Consider the following 19,072-nt stretch of genomic DNA (forward strand, 5'->3'; position numbering starts at 1 on the left):
TCAAAAGATTCCATCAACGGGGTCTCTGAAAAATCTTACACATCACTTGGGAAGACAGGCGTACTAATATCAGTGTACTGGAAGAAGCAAAGACCACCAGTCTTGTAGGCAAATGCAGACTTTAGGGTTTCACAAAACTCTTTATCAAGGAGATCACCAGTGTTGAAACGGTGATTCTTCAACACTAACTTCGTTGGACTGGTCATGTTGTGCGGATGCCTGATGATCATCTTCCAAAGCAACTACTCTATTCTGAACTTAAAAATGGAAAGCGTAATACTGGTGATCAACAAAAGAGGTTTAAAGACACTCTCAAGGCAAATCTAAAAAGTGTAGTATAAACACCAACAATTGGGAAACACTGGCCTGTGAGCACTTCAGTTGGAGAACAGCCTTGACCAAATGTGTCCTGGTCTTTGAAGACACTCGAACTCAGGACACAAGGGAGAAATGTGCTAAGAGGAAGGCATGCTTGGCAAACCCTCACAGGGATCAACTCCCGCCTGGAAACCAATGTCCCCACTGTGGAAGGATATGTGGATCCAGAATTGGCCTCCACAGTCACTTAGGGACTCACTGTTAAAACCATGTTTGTGGAAGACAATCATACTCGGCTAGGAGGGATTGCAGAAGAACAACTTGCATGCAAGTCCTTGGGTTACAAAGGTCTCTTCTTCAGCAGAATATTTTTTTTTGGGGGGGAGAGACCTCAACCCTTGGTAATTATAGTGCCCCCTTTCAAGATTTTGGGAAACCGCTGTTGTTAGAAAAGGCTTATGATCCGAATCCTGAAACATTTTGTAGGCTTCCAGTTGGTTTAAGGGCCCCAGTTTTGGCCTTTATAAAGTCCTTAGTGTACTTGAAGGGCCGATTCCCCTCTCCGTTTCAGCTGTGGAGGGGCCTCTCCATGTGGGCCCCCACCCCAACTGTCCTTTCCCACCGTATCTCCCGGGCTATGGCGCTCCTTTCAGGGGTGGTGTGTGTGTGTGTGTGTGTCCCCTTTGCCCAAGGCTTTCTGGTTGCAGACTATATCAGGGGGCTTTTGTAGTTTCTTGCTGCTGGCTGTGTCTTAATTTTCAAAATGATGCTTGTTTACTGATGTTGCAGATTTAATGGTTTTCGTTTGTTTTTTAAATGTGATCCCCTGCCGTAAGTTGCCTTCAAGTGCTTTGGCACAAAAGGTGGGATAGAAATATTTTAATGATATGCAAATCTGTACAAATTATTCCTAAGAAACAAATTATGATTAGGGCTCTGTACCTCCTCATTTATTTGCTGGCTAGTTTGGTGTCAAGAGAAAGCTAACAGATTAGGGATGGGGGGCCCTCCCAGTGTTGTTGGACCTTGGCTTCCTTCACCCTAGTCAATGGACAGGGATGATGGGATTTGTAGTCCAACAACGTCTGGAAGTCCACAGGGTTTGACATTGGCCGGGCAGCTTCTTCAGAACATTTGAATGCCCCTTCAGTTTTGACCACCTTCTCTGTTCTGGGCTTCTTTGTACAAACCTGCCTATACTTTCCCCCCTATCGTGCAACAATAAAATCTAGAAACTTGCTGTTTTTAGAAGCAGGTTGGTGGTAGTCTTGCTTTGTTGAAATGTAGCTAGATAGACTTTCTAAGCCTGGACATCTTCATCATCATCATTTTTATTATTTATACCCCACCCATCTGACTGGGTTTCCCCAGCCACTCTGGGCGGCTCCCAACAGAGGACTGAAAACAGAATAAAACTTCAAACTTTAAAAACTTCCCTAAACAGGGCTGACATCAAGGGATATCAGGGAGAGCAGTGAATCGAAAGCAGCAATTTATATCTGTCAGGGAACAGAATTGTGCTCAGTTTGGAACTTCGTGATAGAATGACTTGATTCATTGTTGAGACACTGGGGGGCACTGCTGGAATGATCTGCAGGGTATTTCTGGGTGAATGCAAAGTGTGTGTCTATTAAGACAGGCCACGGGAATGCAGATTTATTAAATAAATCAGCTTTATTAAGATGGGCCCTTGGTAACGTTGTCAGAAATCAGACTTACTTCACTTGAGGTATGGTTCAGTTCCGGAAAATTGAATGCAGGCAGGTTGCTTGCTGAGTTGAAGCTGTACTTGTGAACTGACTCCACCGAAATGTCCTGTGCTTGACTGATTCAAAAGTTCAATCAGTGTTGGCTCAGTGATAAATGTGCAACTCATCCTTTCAGTGTGTCCCGCGCACTTTTTCTGCAGTACAGTGGTACCTCGGGTTAAGTACTTAATTCGTTCCGGAGGTCTGTAGCTAATGGGGCCTCCTGCTGCCACTGTGCCACCAGAGCACGATTTCTGTTCTCATCCTGAAGCAAAGTTCTTAACCTGAAGCACTATTTCTAGGTTAGTGGAGTGTGTAACTGAAGCGTATGTAACCTGAAGCGTATGTAACCCGAGGTACCACTGTACTGAGTATTTGCAGCTAACCCCAGCATATTTGGGGCTAGGGTGGCAGCTTCTAGTTCTGCGGATCAAGTATCCAGGCTTGTTTGAACCCAGCTCATCTTATTTTAGAAATCAAGCAGCAAGGTGTTGCTGAGCCATTTGTGGGGAAGGGCTGTGGTGGGTCGTTGATAGAGAGCACCTCCTTTGCATGCAAAAGGCCCCGGGTTCAAGCCCCACAACCTGCATGTAGGGCGAAGAGATGCCCCTTTTTGGGTTGGCCACTGGGAACAGGATGCTGGACTAGACAGGCCATTGGCTTCATCCAGCAAGCTGTTTTTAGGTCCTTACAGAATAGCTGGACCAATAGTAATGTTTTAGTATATATTTTTCTTTAAATTTTTGAACCATGCAGTTCTGTTTATGCCATCTTCAAAGGTGTGCAGGTGTAAGACGCTTTGTGTTTGAGGAAGCAACAGCTGTTGTGTTAGATGGATGAAGCAATGTTGAAGCAATGATTCTTCAACACAAACTTTGTTGGACTGGTTGTGTCGTGCAGATGCCTGATGATCGTCTTCCAAAGCAACTACTCTATTCCAAACTTAAAAATGGAAAGCGTAATACTGGTGGTCAACAAAAGGTTTAAAGACTCTCTCAAGGCAAATCTTAAAAAATGTAGTGCAAACACCAACAATTGGGAAATACTGGCCTGCGAGCGCTCCAGTTGGAGAACAGCCTTGACCAAAGACGTCATGGGCTTTGAAGACACTCGAACTCAGGACACAAGGGAGAAATGTGCTAAGAGGAAGGCACACTTGGCAAATCCACACCGGGATCAACTCCCACCTGGAAACCAGTGTCCCCACTGTGGAAGGATGTGTGGATCCAGAATTGGCCTCCACAGTCACTTTCGGACTCATTGTTAAAACCATGTTTATGGAAGACAATCTTACTCGGCTACAAGGGATCGCCAAAGAAGAGTTCATGCCCAGTAATGAGTGTTGCTAACTGAAGCTGTTCAGGCTGCTCCTCTTCGTTTACACAAAACATTGTTTTGAAATGTTAGGCACTTAGCGTGCACCATTGAGCATGATCTGAAGTCACCTGAGGCTAAAGTCACTTTGAAGCTAAGCAGCCCTGGGTCTTGGCATTGCCTGGAGTGGAAACTGTCTCAGAACCACATGGACTCTGCTTCAGTTTCCATGATGGAAGAAAGGCAAGATACAATTTTAAAAAATAATGTATTATTATTATTATTATTAACAATCTTCGTTATTTTTAGTGCCCTTAGCACATTTGCAGTGCACCATTCCTTGTTAGGCAGATGTGGCTAACTGCCCAAGGCCTCACAGTGGCCCAGTGGCACATCCCATTTGTACAGGAGCCTGGGTTCAAAAGGCACGGCAGACCAGACTCTGGCTTGCTTCCTGGTACAGTGGTACCTCAGGTTAAGTACTTAATTTGTTCTGGAGGTCCGTTCGTAATCTGAAACTCTTCTTAACCTAAAGCACCACTTTAGCTAATGGGGCCTCCTGCTGCCGCCGCGCGATTTCTGTTCTCATCCTGAAGCTAAGTTCTTAACCCGAGGTACTATTTCTGGGTTAGCGGAGTCTGTAACCTGAAGTGTATGTAACCTGAAGCGTATGTAACCCGAGGTGCTACTGTATTTGGATCTTTGGCTGAATCTAGGCATGGTTTTTACAGGTTAGATGTGTCCTTCCTTGATTCTAAATGGAACGCAACCAGGTGTCATTTTTGATTCCTCTAATTCTATCTGATGGAGAGAGGGTGGTGACTGCCCTCCCCCCCTTTTTACCGGCATGTGATGCTACGTTTAAACCCAATCACTGGGGGAGAAATGCTTTTAGTAAACCAGTGACTATATATTTAATTTTTTTAAAAAAAACATTCCTTTCATGGGAGCGCCATGACTCCCCAGCATGCCCATCTCAAAGCCTTGACAGCCATGACCCACACCCTGAGTGGACACACTCATTTCTCAGCCATGTGTTGACAGCTGCTTGTAAACAGCTGCCCCAGAGCTGGTAGGTCACCGCCTCTCTCACTTGCCTGCCTTATGGTTTCTCCATTAACACTTTCCTCTGTTAGTTCAGGGAGCTCTGCTCCTGGGGGCGGGCATAGGGGGACAAAGCTTTGGCCAAGCAGGGAGCCAATTCATCTCCAAGGGGCCTCTATTCAGGGGTAGCTGGCTGTGTACAGTCAAATGTTCTCCCATCCCTACTGTGAAGATCCCCCCCCCCCTTTACTACAATAGTGGACAAACTGACTGTCAGCAGGAAGAAAAATTATTTGCCCTTTCCATTTAAGAACGAAAAGCCATGTGTGGTTATCAAGTGTCAGGAAGTGGATGGAAGTTAGGAACGTCTTTCAGACCCTTTAACTCCCAAGAGGTGTCGGGAACTGGGCCCCATGGAATGTCCTTTCTGCGCAAAACATTGTGAAAGTTTTTGCAAATAGTTGGGGGAATAATAATAATAATAATAATAATAATAATAAATAATTTATACCCTGCCCATCTGGCTGGGCTTCCCTAGCCACTCAGGGCGGCTTCCAACAAAACACTAAAATGCAATAACCTATTAAACATTAAAATCTTCCCTAAGCAGGGATGCTTTATTAAACTGTTTTTGCAACTTTGGGTGGGCTGGTTCAGGGAAAAGGATTCCTGTTTGATGATGCCACTGCCTGCCTCCCACAAATATTGCGCTTGGTTTCTTTGAGTGTGAGACCTCTGATTCTCCTGCTCCTCACAAGGGCTCCCCCTACATTAGGGGGGTGGGGAACCTGTGGCCCTCCAGATATTATTGTTGTTGTTTAGTTGTGTCCGACTCTTCGTGACCCCCTGGACCAGAGCACGCCAGGCCCTCCTGTCTTCCACTGCTTCCCGTAGTTTGGTCAAACTCATGCTGGGAGAGAACACAGTCCCACCATCTCGTCCTCTGCCGTCCCCTTCTCCTTGTGCGCTCCATCTTTCCCAACATCAGGGTCTTTTCCAGGGAGTCTTCTCTTCTCTTCAGACCTCACCTGGAGTACTGTGTCCAATTCTGGGCACCACAGTTCAAGAAGGACACTGACAAACTGGAACGTGTCCAGAGGAGGGCAACCAAAATGGTCAAAGGCCTGGAAACGATGCCTTATGAAGAACGGCTAAGGGAGCTGGGCATGTTTAGCCTGGAGAAGAGGAGGTTAAGGGGTGATATGATAGCCATGTTCAAATATATAAAAGGATGTCACATAGAGGAGGGAGAAAGGTTGTTTTCTGCTGCTCCAGAGAAGCGGACACGGAGCAATGGCTCCAAACTACTGTACAAGAAAGAAGATTCCACCTAAACATTAGGAAGAACTTCCTGACAGTAAGAGCTGTTTGACAGTGGAATTTGCTGCCCAGGAGTGTGGTGGAGTCTCCTTCTTTGGAGGTCTTTAAGCAGAGACTTGACAACCATATGTCAGGAGTGCTCTGATGGTGTTTCCTGCTTGGCAGGGGGTTGGACTCGATGGCCCTTGTGGTCTCTTCCAACTCTATGATTCTATGATTCTATGATCTCCTGAGGTGGCCAAAGTCTTGGAGCCTCAGCTCCAGATATGACTGGACTCCAACTCCCATGAAGCCCGCCCACCCAGCATGGCCCCAGGCTTGGGATGGTGGCAGCCATGGAAGGCCAACCACCTTGGTGGCTTTCCACCTGCGGCCTGTTTTTCAGTGTGGTGGGACCTGAGTGGGCATGGAAGTATCCCTTGAGGGCAGGCCTAACTCAAAACAATGCATTCAGCCACTTGGGGTGGCAGCAGTTTTAGAGATGCCCCTTAAACAGCCTTATGCAAACTGGGAGGCCACACGCTGGTACCCTTGGCAATGTCAATGAATGCTAAGACCACAGACTTTGGGATGATGATGTGAGGAGCCTGGGTTGCTCCTCTCAGATTGCCGTTGTGCCAGCGCTTTGGGCGGCAAAACCTCTTGAGCTAGTCCGCTGCCCAGTGCAATAAATTGGGCACAGGCTCGGCTGTTTGTCCCCATCACAGCCACCCTAAAAGTTCCACCTGGATGTGGTGGTTGTGTAAAGGTGTGGTATAGAAATGAAGTGAAACAGTGGAAGAAAACAGCTTCAGGCAGATTAGGTTTCACTGAGCAAAATAGATATTTTATATAACTTTCTTTTGAGAGAAAGGACCATACATAAGAAAAGTCACAGAGGGTGGGGAAGGATATATAAACATGGCACTTATAAATATACAGTATATACAACTTAAATATGTTTATAAAGCATCTCCAGCAGACTTTTTTTGTACACAGCATTTATTGTGTTTTTAAATTAAAAAAGAAAACATGGGGCAGGAGGGAAACAGTTTAAAAAGGAACAAGAACTGCTACGCATCACCAAAATATTTCTGTTAAAATCTGTGACATTAGGATCAGAGGCTGAAAATGTAACTGCAATCCTACACGACTACTCAGAAGTAAAAGCCATTGATTTCAATGGGATTTACTCCCAGGTAAGCAAGTCTAGGATTGCAGGTGTTTTTTTTTAATGGAATGAAAAGGTTGCCGCAGCTGTAGTAAACTGACTGAGTTGCTACCAAAGCATGATTCCACTCACTCCATCCTTTTTGTATAAAAAAATACTCACCATTATTGGAGGGGGGAAATGTTGACTTTTCTTTATATGAAGCTTCAAATTGCCATTTGTGAGGTAACAGAACAAGAAGTTCATCTCTCAAAATGTGTTTAAAAAAAAAAGCAAAATAAGCTATCACGACGTTCATCCAATTGGTCACGTAAACCACAATGGATTCCATTTTGACTTGATAGCCAAAAATGATGACTTATCTCTTGTCAGAGTGCGCTTTTATATTCCATGTTGCTTTTGGTCCAGGCCCATCTCCATGACCAGGAGGCCTCGGTGGTGGCCAAGGGGGGTTGTTCTTGTGGAGGGAGCGCAGATGGGGTTGTGGTGAGCCTTCGGAAGCAACTCACCCCAAGGACACAAAGAATCTCCTCTTGCTGTATTGCATCGCAATGAAGGACAACGGTGTCCCCTATGAGTCTGGTTGAGTTTTCCTCCCAAATCATTCAGAAGAGCGATAGGGAATCTTTGCAGGCAATATTCCAGCAGTAGGTGGGGCTAGAGACCTAAGTGAGCTTTTGAGGATCTATGGATGGGCAGCAGGGCGGCCACAATTCAGCTCAGGACCACACTGGAGGGTTAAATGGCCACCTTGCACCTTGGTCCTGATCCAGATCAGGTCCCTGGGACCTGCTGTTTGCTGCTTTCCCCCCTCCCTCCTACGGCCACCATGGAACGGGAGGGAGAGAGGGTGGGGCCAGGCAAGAGTGGCCCTGGGAAGCCTCCAGGGGCCACACCCAGCCTGGGGACCAGAGGCTCCCAGTCTCTGATTAAAACCAACACACCAGGGAACTTCCACTACAAAGGGAGGAATCTGTTAGTCTCCCACGTGCTACTTGCCTTGTATAAATGCTGTCCCTGTATGGTGATAAAGAGTGGTGCGACCATACCATTTCCTTCAGTTGAAAAATGCTTCTTCTGGAACCACTACTGGCAAAATAAGGAGGACACATGGAACCTGTCCTGTCAGGTACTTTTACAGGTGAGTATCTCACCTGGGTTCCCCTTAGCAGATCCTCTCCTCCTTGGTTTTTTTTACAACCACATCAAGCCAACAGATGTGCACTGTGCTTTCTTAATTTTTATTTCCTTTTTCCTTTTTCAATGAAAGGTGCCTTGTGGATTCTTTTGCAGTTGAAAGGTGAGGCATCACTCAAATCCAATCAATCATAGCTTCCTCTTTGGGGGGGGGGGTGTTGTTTTTTTCTGCACTCCTTCAGACTGAGAGGAGAGTCACCGTGGGCTGAGGCGAAGAGCCCACAAAACGGAAGGGAAACCGGTTTAAAAAGGGCAACAGTTTAAAAACATATAAAAAAATAGGAACATGAAAAAAATAATCGCTTCCTTCCTGGCACTTGTATGGGAAAAGGACCTGCCTTTTCTCCAGATTAGACAATCCTAGGGCAGCCTCCCCCCCCCCCAAATCAGCCTCCGTCCTTCTTTTTCCCTCTTTCAAGAGAAAACCCAGACAAACCTCTCCAAAACCCAGCTCTGACTTTCAAAGACTTTCCAATCCAGCGATCGCTTCCTAAGATTCTGAGTCAGTCTGTTGCTCTCGATGCAAAAATAAAAAAAATATAGCAGCAAGAATAAATATTAAATATTTTCCTTTAAAAAAGGAGTCTTTTTTATAATAATACTATATAGATAAAAAAATTAATAATGGTAAGACATTGGCTGCTCCGGGAGTCCGTTCAGTCTGCTCTGTAAACATTCCTTTAGCTGAGAATTTGGAGGGGAATTAAAATAAAATTCAGGTGGTGGAGTCCAAGGCTTGGGAGAAGGGTTTTCTTCAGACCTAGAAATGAATATGAAAAAGGAGGGAGAAGGGGAGGGAGGGTTAGAACGGAACACAATGACCAAGTATTGCCTTTTTGCCCTCCCCCTCCCCCCCCTCCCCAAAACTAAGTGAGCATGTTTCCAAGGAAGGAATTAGCCCCGCCAACTCTGGATTAATCATCATGCCAGATAGGATGCCCAGATAGACTGCTGCTGTGCCTGGCGTGTTCCTGACCCAAGAGTTTCCTGGAGAAGCCACTGAGAAGCCTGCTACTCCTTTGCCCTGCCCAGCGCAAAATACCTTTTCCATTCAGGAAACTGAGAAGGTAATGCACAGCGGCAGCTGCTCACATTCCCAGCTCCCTGAAGGAAGGAAAACTTTGCAAGGAGCAAGAGGTGCGTCACCACCAAACCGGCAAACCAGCCCAAGGTAAGGAGGGGGCTTGCAGGCACGGGAAGGACGTCCAGATTCCGGGTACCACCAGCAGTCATTCGGCATTTCTAAAACCTGGATCTCTGTGAAATTTTTGGCTCTTCTTAATTTTGTGCAGATGATGAATATTGCGATTCCTGCACCATTTTCCCCCCATGTACAACTGACCTACCTATCCAGGATGACTGAAATAATACCCACTGGAGCAGGGGTACTGGGAGCGGAGAGGTGTTTAACCACTGTCTTACAAAGTATAATGGATATATTTAAAGTATTCTCTCTTCAGCTCAAAGCTGGTGCTGTAGAGTTGTTTCATATGAGCAAATAGTTCGGCTCAAGGTGTAAATAGGAAAAGGGAGTCTCTTTGTAATGCGCTCTCTCTCTCTCTCTATATATATATACACAGAACTCCCCAGCCCAGCAGTAAATGTCAGGGGGTGGCCAACTGTGTGTACTCACCTGTAAGTTGACGTCCTCACATCCTCTCAGGTGCCGCGCCAAAAGATTAGGTTAAACACCTCTGAGGCCAGGAGTACAGTTGATTTCCCTAACAGAAATTGTTTGGAGTTTGCCTCTAGGAACACTATATTGCCCTTTTCTGCAGCCTCCCAACCCTAGTTTGTTAACCATTAGTTCCTGAATAAGCATAAATTTTAAAAATGAAGACAGACATTGGGAAGAAGGCAGCAGAACTTGAAGATGGGCTCTCCTCCCTCCTTAAGGTTCCTCCTTGTCTGCCCTGAATGAGAAGAGCCAGCCAGGAATAACCACTCTTAATGGGGTTTTATTTGCCCCAAAGACACACTGCTGCGGTGCAGCTACCAATGATCTGACGGTATAAGGCAGCTTCCTATAGGAGGTTAGAGTAGCACTTGAGAGAACTGGAGAAGGACAAATCACAGGTGAGGGTAGTGCACAGCTGGCTGTTCTCCAGATGGTCTCAGGTGCCGCTCCAAGAGGTGGACCATACCAAAGCAAGTGACCTCTGCCTAAGAGGTGACAGTTTGCATTTAAAAAAAGAGTTCAGTCAATTAAGTTTTTCCATTAAGCTTTCCCAAACTGAGCTAATAAATCACAAAAACAGGGTCTTGCAAGTGTATCCTCCACTGAAGCCAAGTACTGTTCTCTGAGTGAGTTGTGCAGTGAACTGGTCTATTTTAAACAGTTACTAATTGACATGGGAATGAAAGGTGAATCTCCATTAAATGTCTCTATTGATAATCAGGCATATATACCATATCTCTTGCTAAATCTGATCATTTTAAAGGAAGATCAAAACATGTCAAAATTAAATATCAGAATGTAAAATGTACAGTAACGTGGCACAGAATGTAATTATGCCAGTGTACTATGAAAGGAACCAGAATGTTGCTGATGCAATGACGAAACCTTTGACATTCCTTAAATGTAAAATGATGGATGAACAAAAGTTCATGGTTTTGATAACCATACTAAGTTAGTGATGTATGGAAGTGAGAGCTGGACCATAAAGAAGGCTGATCGCCGAAGAATTGATGCTTTTGAATTCTGGTGCTGGAGGAGACTCTTGAGAGTCCCATGGACTGCAAGAAGATCAAATGTATCCATTCTTAAGGAAATCAGCCCTGAGTGCTCACTGGAAGGACAGATCGTGAAGCTGAGGCTCCAAGACTTTGGCCACCTCATGAGAAGAGAAGACTCCCTAGAAAAGACCCTGATGTTGGGAAAGATGGAGGGCACAAGGAGAAGGGGATGACAGAGGACGAGATGGTGGGACAGTGTTTTCCAAGCTACCAGCATGAGTCTGACCAATCTGCGGGAGGCAGTGGAAGACAGGAGTGCCTGGCGTGCTCTGGTCCAGGGGGTCACAAAGAGGCGGACACGACTAAACAACTAAACAGCAACAACCATACTAAGTAAGCACTCTGTTTATGCTCTGTAAATATTTGTTCTGAAAAGACTGAGAAGGGGGTGTTGGGGATATTGGTCGTTCTTTCAGGAAAATGTCTGTGAGTTTCCATATGTAACATGAAGCTCTGGCCGTGTAGCAGGATTGTTTACAAAGGTGCAAAGATGACAGTGAAATTGCATTATTTGAGTGACTGTGAGAGTTTTCGGTTTTGACCTGCTGAGAGGATGCAAGCAGATCTGCTCCTGTGGGGATCCACGGCAGTCTCTGTATATAGCAACCGTTAAGCTTCATAAGAGGCAATAAAGCTGCCTAGAACAATCATGTGTTGCTCTTTAATCAAGACTCAGGACCATTTCCTCATGCTTTGCTGCTGACTGTGTTTCAGCTCTGCGGACCCGTGGTGGGAAGCGTGCAGGGCAAATCTGTTTATGGCAGCCTTCATGCCAAGCAGCCACAGAACTGTCCCCCATCACTTGGTGTTTGATTTAGACTTTTCTGGAGGCCACCTTCCAAGAACACCAGAACATCACAGATCATCACTTTGGTTGGGTGTAGCTCATAGTCCTTGCACTATCTTTAAATCCTCCACGCTCCATCATAAGCCCATGGGAGTTAAGACTACCATTGCATCATTAGAGTCAGCAAGTCCAGGCCAGTAAGATGCTACAAAGATTCCCAACAGAATAGTGCAAAGGAGTCCACTTTAGACGCTTGATATAAGAAAAGTACTGCTACTGCCTGTGACTACCTCGTATTTATGTAGTGATTACAGGAAAGCAATGCCTTGCCAACATTTGGCTCGTTTTGCTGCTGCTGAGTGAGAACTTGCTTGGATTCTTCTTCCTGAGGTGGTTCTTGCTCAGCACCATTCTGTTTGCTGCTGTCATTGGTGTTCTCCTCTCATTAGGTCACAGGTATCAAGGTGAAGCTGCGTAGCAGGACAGGCTACTTTTGCAATCAGATATTGGCTACTGCCTGTTGTCTTCCCAGTAGTGATGTATGGAAGTGAGAGCTGGACCATAAAGAAGGCTGATCGCCAAAGAATGGATGCTTTTGAATTCTGGTGCTGGAGGAGACTCTTGAGAGTCCCATGGACTGCAAGAAGATCCAGCCTCTCCATTCTGAAGGAAATCAGCCCTGAGTGCTCACTGGAAGGACAGATCCTGAAGACTTAGGCCACCTCATGAGAAGAGAAGACTCCTTGGAAAAAACCCTGATGTTGGGAAAGATGGAGGGCACAAGGAGAAGGGGACAACAGAGGATGAGATGGTTGGACAGTGTTCTGGAATCTACTAACATGGGTTTGACCAAACTGCGGGAGGCAGTGGAAAACAGGAGTGCCTGGCGTGCTCTGGTCCACGGGGTCACAAAGAGTCAGACGCGACTAAACAACAACAACAACATTGGCTACTGCCAGAGCTCATGATCTCAACACCAGGTGGAGCAGAAATAGCTTCAGTGGTGGATGGGATGTTTTCTTCTGTTCCAGATGTGTGTAGACTCTCAGCATGTTTAGCTCTCAGTACTGAAATCACTATTAACTTGAACAGACGGAGTTAAAGACCCTGAAGCCATGAAAAGGTTAGCGAGGGACAAAAAGCAAGCTACAGCAGCAGTTGGTTTGCTTTTTCTCCCAGCAGCTGTTTTGCAGCATGTCTCAATTGAAATCAGTGAAACATGGAGGTTTTAGTCTGGCTTTGGAAATTATGGCCGGGTTTACACATAACGTTAAGCCATGGCTTGTTTAACAAACTACAAGTTAAATGTGAGTTGTCTTACAGGTGATCAAACAAACTGTGGTTTCCTTCTGCTCTTAAAGGTAAAGGGACCCCTGACCATTAGGTCCACTCGCGGATGACTCTGGGGTTGCAGCGCTCATCTCGCTTTATTGGCCGAGGGAGCCGGCGTACAGCTTCCAGGTCATGTGACCAGCATGACTAAGCCGCTTCTGGCGAACCAGAGCAGCGCACGGAAACGCTGTTTACCTTCCTGCCGGAGTGGTACCTATTTATCTACTTGCACTTTGATGTGCTTTCGAGCTGCTAGGTTGGCAGAAGCAGGGACCGAGCGACGGGAGCTCACTCCATCGCAGGGATTTGAACTGCCGACCTTCTGATCGGCAAGCCCTAGGCTCTGTGGTTTAACCCACAGCGCCACCTGCATCCCTTCCTTCTGCTCTTACTTTGTGCCTTTGTAGCCTGGTGAGCATCTGGTGGCCAAACAAGCTGTGGTTAAAGGAAGGCTTGCCAAGTCATAACTAAGGGAACCAAAATTCATGTCAACAACAAACCATGGCTTTAGCTCATGGTCTCTTGGCAGTAAGTAAACCGTAGTAAAGCTTCTGGGAAGGGTTTGTTCACTAAGCCATAGTTTAGGGTTATGTGGAAGCCAGGGTCCTGCTGATTCCAATAGGCATATAAGAACTTTTCCAATTTTTTATTTAAATTCACTTACCAAAGTGCTTGATCTTTTGAGAGTCTCGCTTGAAGGAAATGCTCGCAAAATCCTGCTCATTTTAGAGCCAAACTTGGGGATGTTGTACATCCCTACTGCTGTTAAAAGATATGTTTATGTCTGACTTTCTCTTGCACGTGTCAGCAGATAGTTGAGAGATGCAGAACTATGTATTTAGGGCTCCCATGGTAGAGTGATCACTATTCTCAACATGCTTCTGAACATTGGGCAAGATCAGATATTGAGAACACCTCTCAATGGAATAAAACTGGTGTTCTCTCTTGTATGACAGCCTTATCCTTATTGGCACAAAGTCCTTATCAGCTCTTGATCTCATGAAATCGTCCAGTTCCATTTTAACGCCCATTCAGAAGATCTGGGTTTTGCAAGTTGCCTGCTTTTTGTTTTGTTTTGTAGTTCACAATACATTCGTCTTCCTTCTCATTCTTGGAACTAAGACAATTATAGAACAGTCCCACCCTCTTCCCTCTCTGGTCTTGTGGGCTTCTCTCTTCTGAGTGATACCCTCCAATAGCAAGTCTTTTTTTGGCAGGGTGGGGGGCAAGTACTTTGTGCTAAGGCATATCACACACATTTCATTGGTGAATTTACAAATTATTTCATGCGAGCTGGCCTTTGCCAATCTGGCAGCCTCCAGATATTTTAGATGACAGTTTCCAGTGCTTATGGGACCTGTAGTCCAAAAGATCTAGTTGGCAACAGCGAGTGTAACTGAGTGTTCTCCATATTTTAGGGGACCAAGACTACTTCCCTCCTACTTGGCCCTGAGGAGACCTCCAGAGCAGTTGCCATGATTCTAGGGACACTGATGCTGCTGGAATCATCTCTGGACCACCTTTCCCCATTTAGACTGATATCAAGTAGCCTGAATGATAAAATGTTGATTTGGCTGTGAACAGAGCCTGTGAAATCTTCCTTTCCAATGGTTACTGGCAGGGAGGAAAATGAAACTATTGGAGACAGAGGTTTTTGTTTTTCTGCCGGGGCTATGAGTGGCTCACAAAAAGAGTCTTTAGTTAAGTGATCACTGCCTAAGCACTTGATTCTCGAGACCTATGTGTTAATCAATTTGCTTTGGGATGGAAGGACCAAAACTGTCTAAATGTCTTACACTGAAATATACCTGTTACATTTTTTGTTGTTGTACCACTATCCATATATTTTGATTTTGCACAGTGTAAATTTGACATGATCATAGATTGCTATGGTTTAGGCTGTATGTACAGTAAAACTATGGGTTGTAAATGTTTGGGGAAATTCCTATGGAAAAAAAGAGAATGCTATGTAGAACAACCTCTAACAAGGTTTATGTGCATGCCTGAGGTTTTTTTTAAATTTCAGTGTATAAATTTCCTCTTAGCTTACACAAAATAAGTTATATATGTTAAAAAAAGAAGAAGAGTCTCTTCTGAAGATGCCATAGTTTAAAAATGCCCAGAAATGAAAGATAATGCTGCTGGTATCCACCCCAAGCCTGCAAAGTTTAAAGCTTCAACTCTAGGAAGAGAGGGGAGAGATGGATTTCTATACAACCTACTCATGGGAGCTACCACAGTCTCACTGCACTGTGTTGGTTCTCTGGGATCTGGCCTGAGGTGGTATGGTAATGCTTGGCCATGTGCAAGATGTGAGAAAGAAAAGATAACTGATGTGGTCAGAGTTGATGCGGCCTTACAGTTGTGTGGTTAGGTAAACAAAGACTTAGGAGGAGGAAGGGCTCACCTTCCTTCCCACAATACTCCTTGGCTCACCTGCCTGTTTGAGCACCCTGCCCTCTTCAGCTGAGGCTGTGCAGGGTTCCTAGAGGCAGTCTCCAACCAATTTTCCTTACGCAGCCTGCCTCCTACAGCCCCAAGAGGGATTTTAGCACATCGTTTGGAGGGACACCTGAGCCAAGCTGGAGAAAGAAACCTTGGACTTACCGTGGAGGTTCCTTGGTGAATGGAGGGTATCCTGGGCGGGTTACTCCTGCCCCTTGCTCTCGTGTAGGGGACCATGTAAATCAGCAAACTTTATTCCTTCTGGTGAGAGGCGCCCTCCCCCATTTGGGGATATAATGAAGCTGGTGTAACTGTCACTCTACAGCTGGAAATAATCTTCAAAACAATAAAACTCCCTGAAGCTCTAACAGAGAAAAAGAGGGCCAGGAAGGGTGTCAACCCCAGGACTCAAGCTGCACTGCACTAAAAGCTCTGTGGCCCAAAAGACCCCCCTCCCCCAATTGCCACACAGGTGAGCTTAGCATACCCTCCTCAGGTCCAAAACCCAGATGCCTTGGTCAACAAGACGATGCTTAGGATGGCTTTTGCCTTTTTTGATTTTTCAAAGCAGCTGTGCTGGAGAAGGCATAGGAAGTAGAATTGTGGATATATTAGGCTAGTTGCTCTTTCTGCTCCTTTCATTAGGAATCTTGAGGTAACACTGCTCACTTTGTTGCTTGCTGATGATGTACGTGTGCAGGCTATTGCCCTGTATATACATTGACGCTCTATTCTCCTGGACCCAAATCCTCTGCATCTGAACACACTGCTCCAGGATATCCTCTTCCGCTGATAGAGGAAGAAGCATTGGGACTACTGTGAAGGTGTTTTCTCAACAGCTGATGATTCAACATCTTCAGGACGTTCTAGGTATAAAGCAGGTACCCTCTGGCAGAGATGTTCTCAATAGTCATCTTAATTCAAACAGAAGCTAACATAACACTGTGGATGGGCAATCTTGTCTTCCAGGCTTAAGGAGAAATAACTTGTTGGACTAGCTGCCTCCCCAAAAGCTGAAGATGAATCTTGGATGTCTTTGTTACATCCTTCTTCCAATGAAGTTTGACGGTTCCTTGCTGTCAATGAATGAGCTGTGCCCCCAGAAGGGGCAGGTAATGGCTACACTTTGGCGGCATCATGCTGACATAGAGAGTAAGAGGCAAGAGGTGTTTCTCCAGCAACATCATAAAAAACCCCTAATTTATAACATGACACCTCTCAACAAACACAACATGAAATCAAACACAACATGAATGTTAACATCTTACATTAACCACACCACCTTAACTGTTGAGTCAACTGATGAATCCTTTTTGAGAGAAGAAACCTGTCCCTTGGAGAACATGTCAATTCCTAAGAGAGACACAGTTGATTTCTCCTTTTGATCTTATGACTGCTGAGGTCTTCAACCTGTTCTATACTTGCTTGGGAGAATGGTGCGTAGCAGAAGGGGTCTAGGTTCTATTTTGGAAGCTCTGGTTTCCTTGCATCAGAATTGGGTACAAGGGGTGAAGGAAGCCATGGGACACCTCATGGGTCATACATTTCCCTCCCTCCTTGGACAGAAGGCAAGGTTTCTTTTTATCTTGGTTTCTACCAACACTTCCCCCAGAGCTTGCTCTCCAAGTGACAGAGTGCTAGAGTCAGGTTGACCTTGGAACCATAAAGTGATCAGCCTCAGAAAGCTTCAGCAAGCCTGTGTGCAACATTTGTTCCGCTGAAGGAAATCACTGGCCACGAGGACAGATGTTCCCCAGAAAAATTAGAGATAGCAAATGCCTACATGAACTTGGTTGTCTCCCATCCTTGGGGAGAATAGTGCCCAAGAGTGCATCCTCCACTGCCGAGGGTGGGAGTGCTTCCATATGTTTGACAACTCCTTATACACGAAGGGTGAGCACCAGTCCCTGGTTTATGCACCTATCTGAAGGCATTGGGGAGAGGAATTATATGGCCAAGACAGGAGGGGATGGGGAATTTCTGGGCTGCAGGCTCTACCACTTGCTCCAGAACCAGACACCACTTTGATCAGAAGAGCCAAAAAAAGGTCATCTGTCTGAAAAAGGGGAGCAGGACTTTCATCCCTGGGTGTTCTTCTCTGTCCAGTAGGAGAGATACCCCAGGGTCATCCCCACCACTGAGGGTTTCCATGTGCAGAGCTGTCAGACTGCTGGGCCATTGATACATGAGTGGCTATACAATCCCTGGATGTAGAAAGACCATAATTCATGCTGCACAGCAGCCCTTTTGCCTACTCCTGGGGAGCTGCACTCTACTTATCTTAAAATTAAGTATCTTATTTTTGGGGGGAAAGAAACTAAACGCAACTTACAACAACTATACATCAAATCAAACCCACAAAATGCACTGCACACAAAAATACGAACAACATAGAAAACCAGAACTCCCTAAAACCAAAACCAAAGGCGACATTGAGAAAGGAATGACTGCCATGCTCCAGATGGGTTTGGTGCCAGTGGGCAATGAGTGATTGGAGGTGCCACCCTCTGATCAGGAAGCTACATCTTCTAGAATGGGCATGGGCTGTTGCCTCCGTCAACTCACCTGAGCCTTCCATTGGGCTCTCCTTGACGTCTTGGCTGTGTATGCCTTTCCCAGTTCTCCCAGCCCTAGCAAGGCCTGGTAGGTATTTTTTCTCCATGTCAGGGATAATATGGGTCAAATGAAAACAAAAATTCTGAGGCATTGTACTAAAAAAAGGAACGCATGGTGATGGGGGGGACCTTTGCGCATGTCCTGACCCCCGCGGAACAGGCAGCGCATGGGTTCCCCTCTTGCCACAAGGGATAAAGTTTGCTGATTCACACTGTTCTGCCAGGAGCAAGTGGGAGATATAACCTGATCCAGTATACACTCTATTCACGGATGGAGAATTTCATGTTGAGATTCTTGATCCTGAAATGTTAAGGCTTGCATTTTCTTTTTTAAACAGAAGCTTTTGTACCATCCTTGTCTGTGACAATTAAACTCCTGTATTACTCTGCTACTTACACATATTTCTACAAGGGAATTCCGTCACTTTGAACCAGTGTTGTAAGGTTTAATCTCAGCAAAAGTATGACTATGGATGGGTAAATTTGTTTTATCCATTCGAGGCATGCATCAAGGAAAATAAATAATTATTTCGGCTTACCCACATTATTTGTACAAGAGCTCGACCGTCGAGACTTCCTGTAGAACTCATCTATTGCATCAGTGTAAAAGGAGCCATGCACATTTAATTTGGATGATAAACCTCTTTCTGCTGCTATAGCTAAGATAGCCACTTTTGGCCCCTGTATGTTTCCTGCCCCATAATGTTAAATTGTGAAACTCACCAATAGCAAGTTTTAAACATACGCAGAATTGGCTGCATCACACAAGGGGGTGATCCCAGTTGTGTGAGCTACAGCCTGTTCTGGGTCTTGGCCATCGGTCAATACCTGTTCACAGTTCTCAAAATCCACATTGATGTCCAAATTAATTAGAAGTTGACATCAAGGAGGGGGCTTGTATATTCAGATAATATTGAGAGCCACTTTTTACTTTTTTCGGTATAAGAGAACAATCTCAGGAAACGTAGCCGATTTGGTCACAGATCTAAAAGTGGCGTGGCTGATATCAGACAGTCGGGTTTGCCTTGCTTGTAGCCGCTGGCCATTAAAACATACCAGTTGGAAG

The 19,072-nt window shown here is 45.4% G+C and overlaps 1 protein-coding gene across 2 annotated transcripts in view; it reads right to left on the reverse strand.

Moving 5' to 3' along the window:
- Positions 1–6,548: 6,548 nt before the first annotated feature.
- DLL3 (delta like canonical Notch ligand 3) overlaps positions 6,549–19,072 on the reverse strand; it is a 170,208-nt gene continuing 157,684 nt past the window's right edge. For both annotated transcript variants that reach the window (XM_079985492.1, XM_079985493.1), the window contains one exon: positions 6,549–8,851. In XM_079985492.1, coding sequence (XP_079841618.1) covers positions 8,846–8,851 — 6 coding nt within the window. In that variant the 3' untranslated portion in view covers positions 6,549–8,845. The remainder of the gene's footprint in view (positions 8,852–19,072) is intronic.

Source organism: Podarcis cretensis, assembly GCF_951804945.1.
Source record: "Podarcis cretensis genome assembly, chromosome: 8".
NCBI lineage: Eukaryota > Metazoa > Chordata > Lepidosauria > Squamata > Lacertidae > Podarcis > Podarcis cretensis.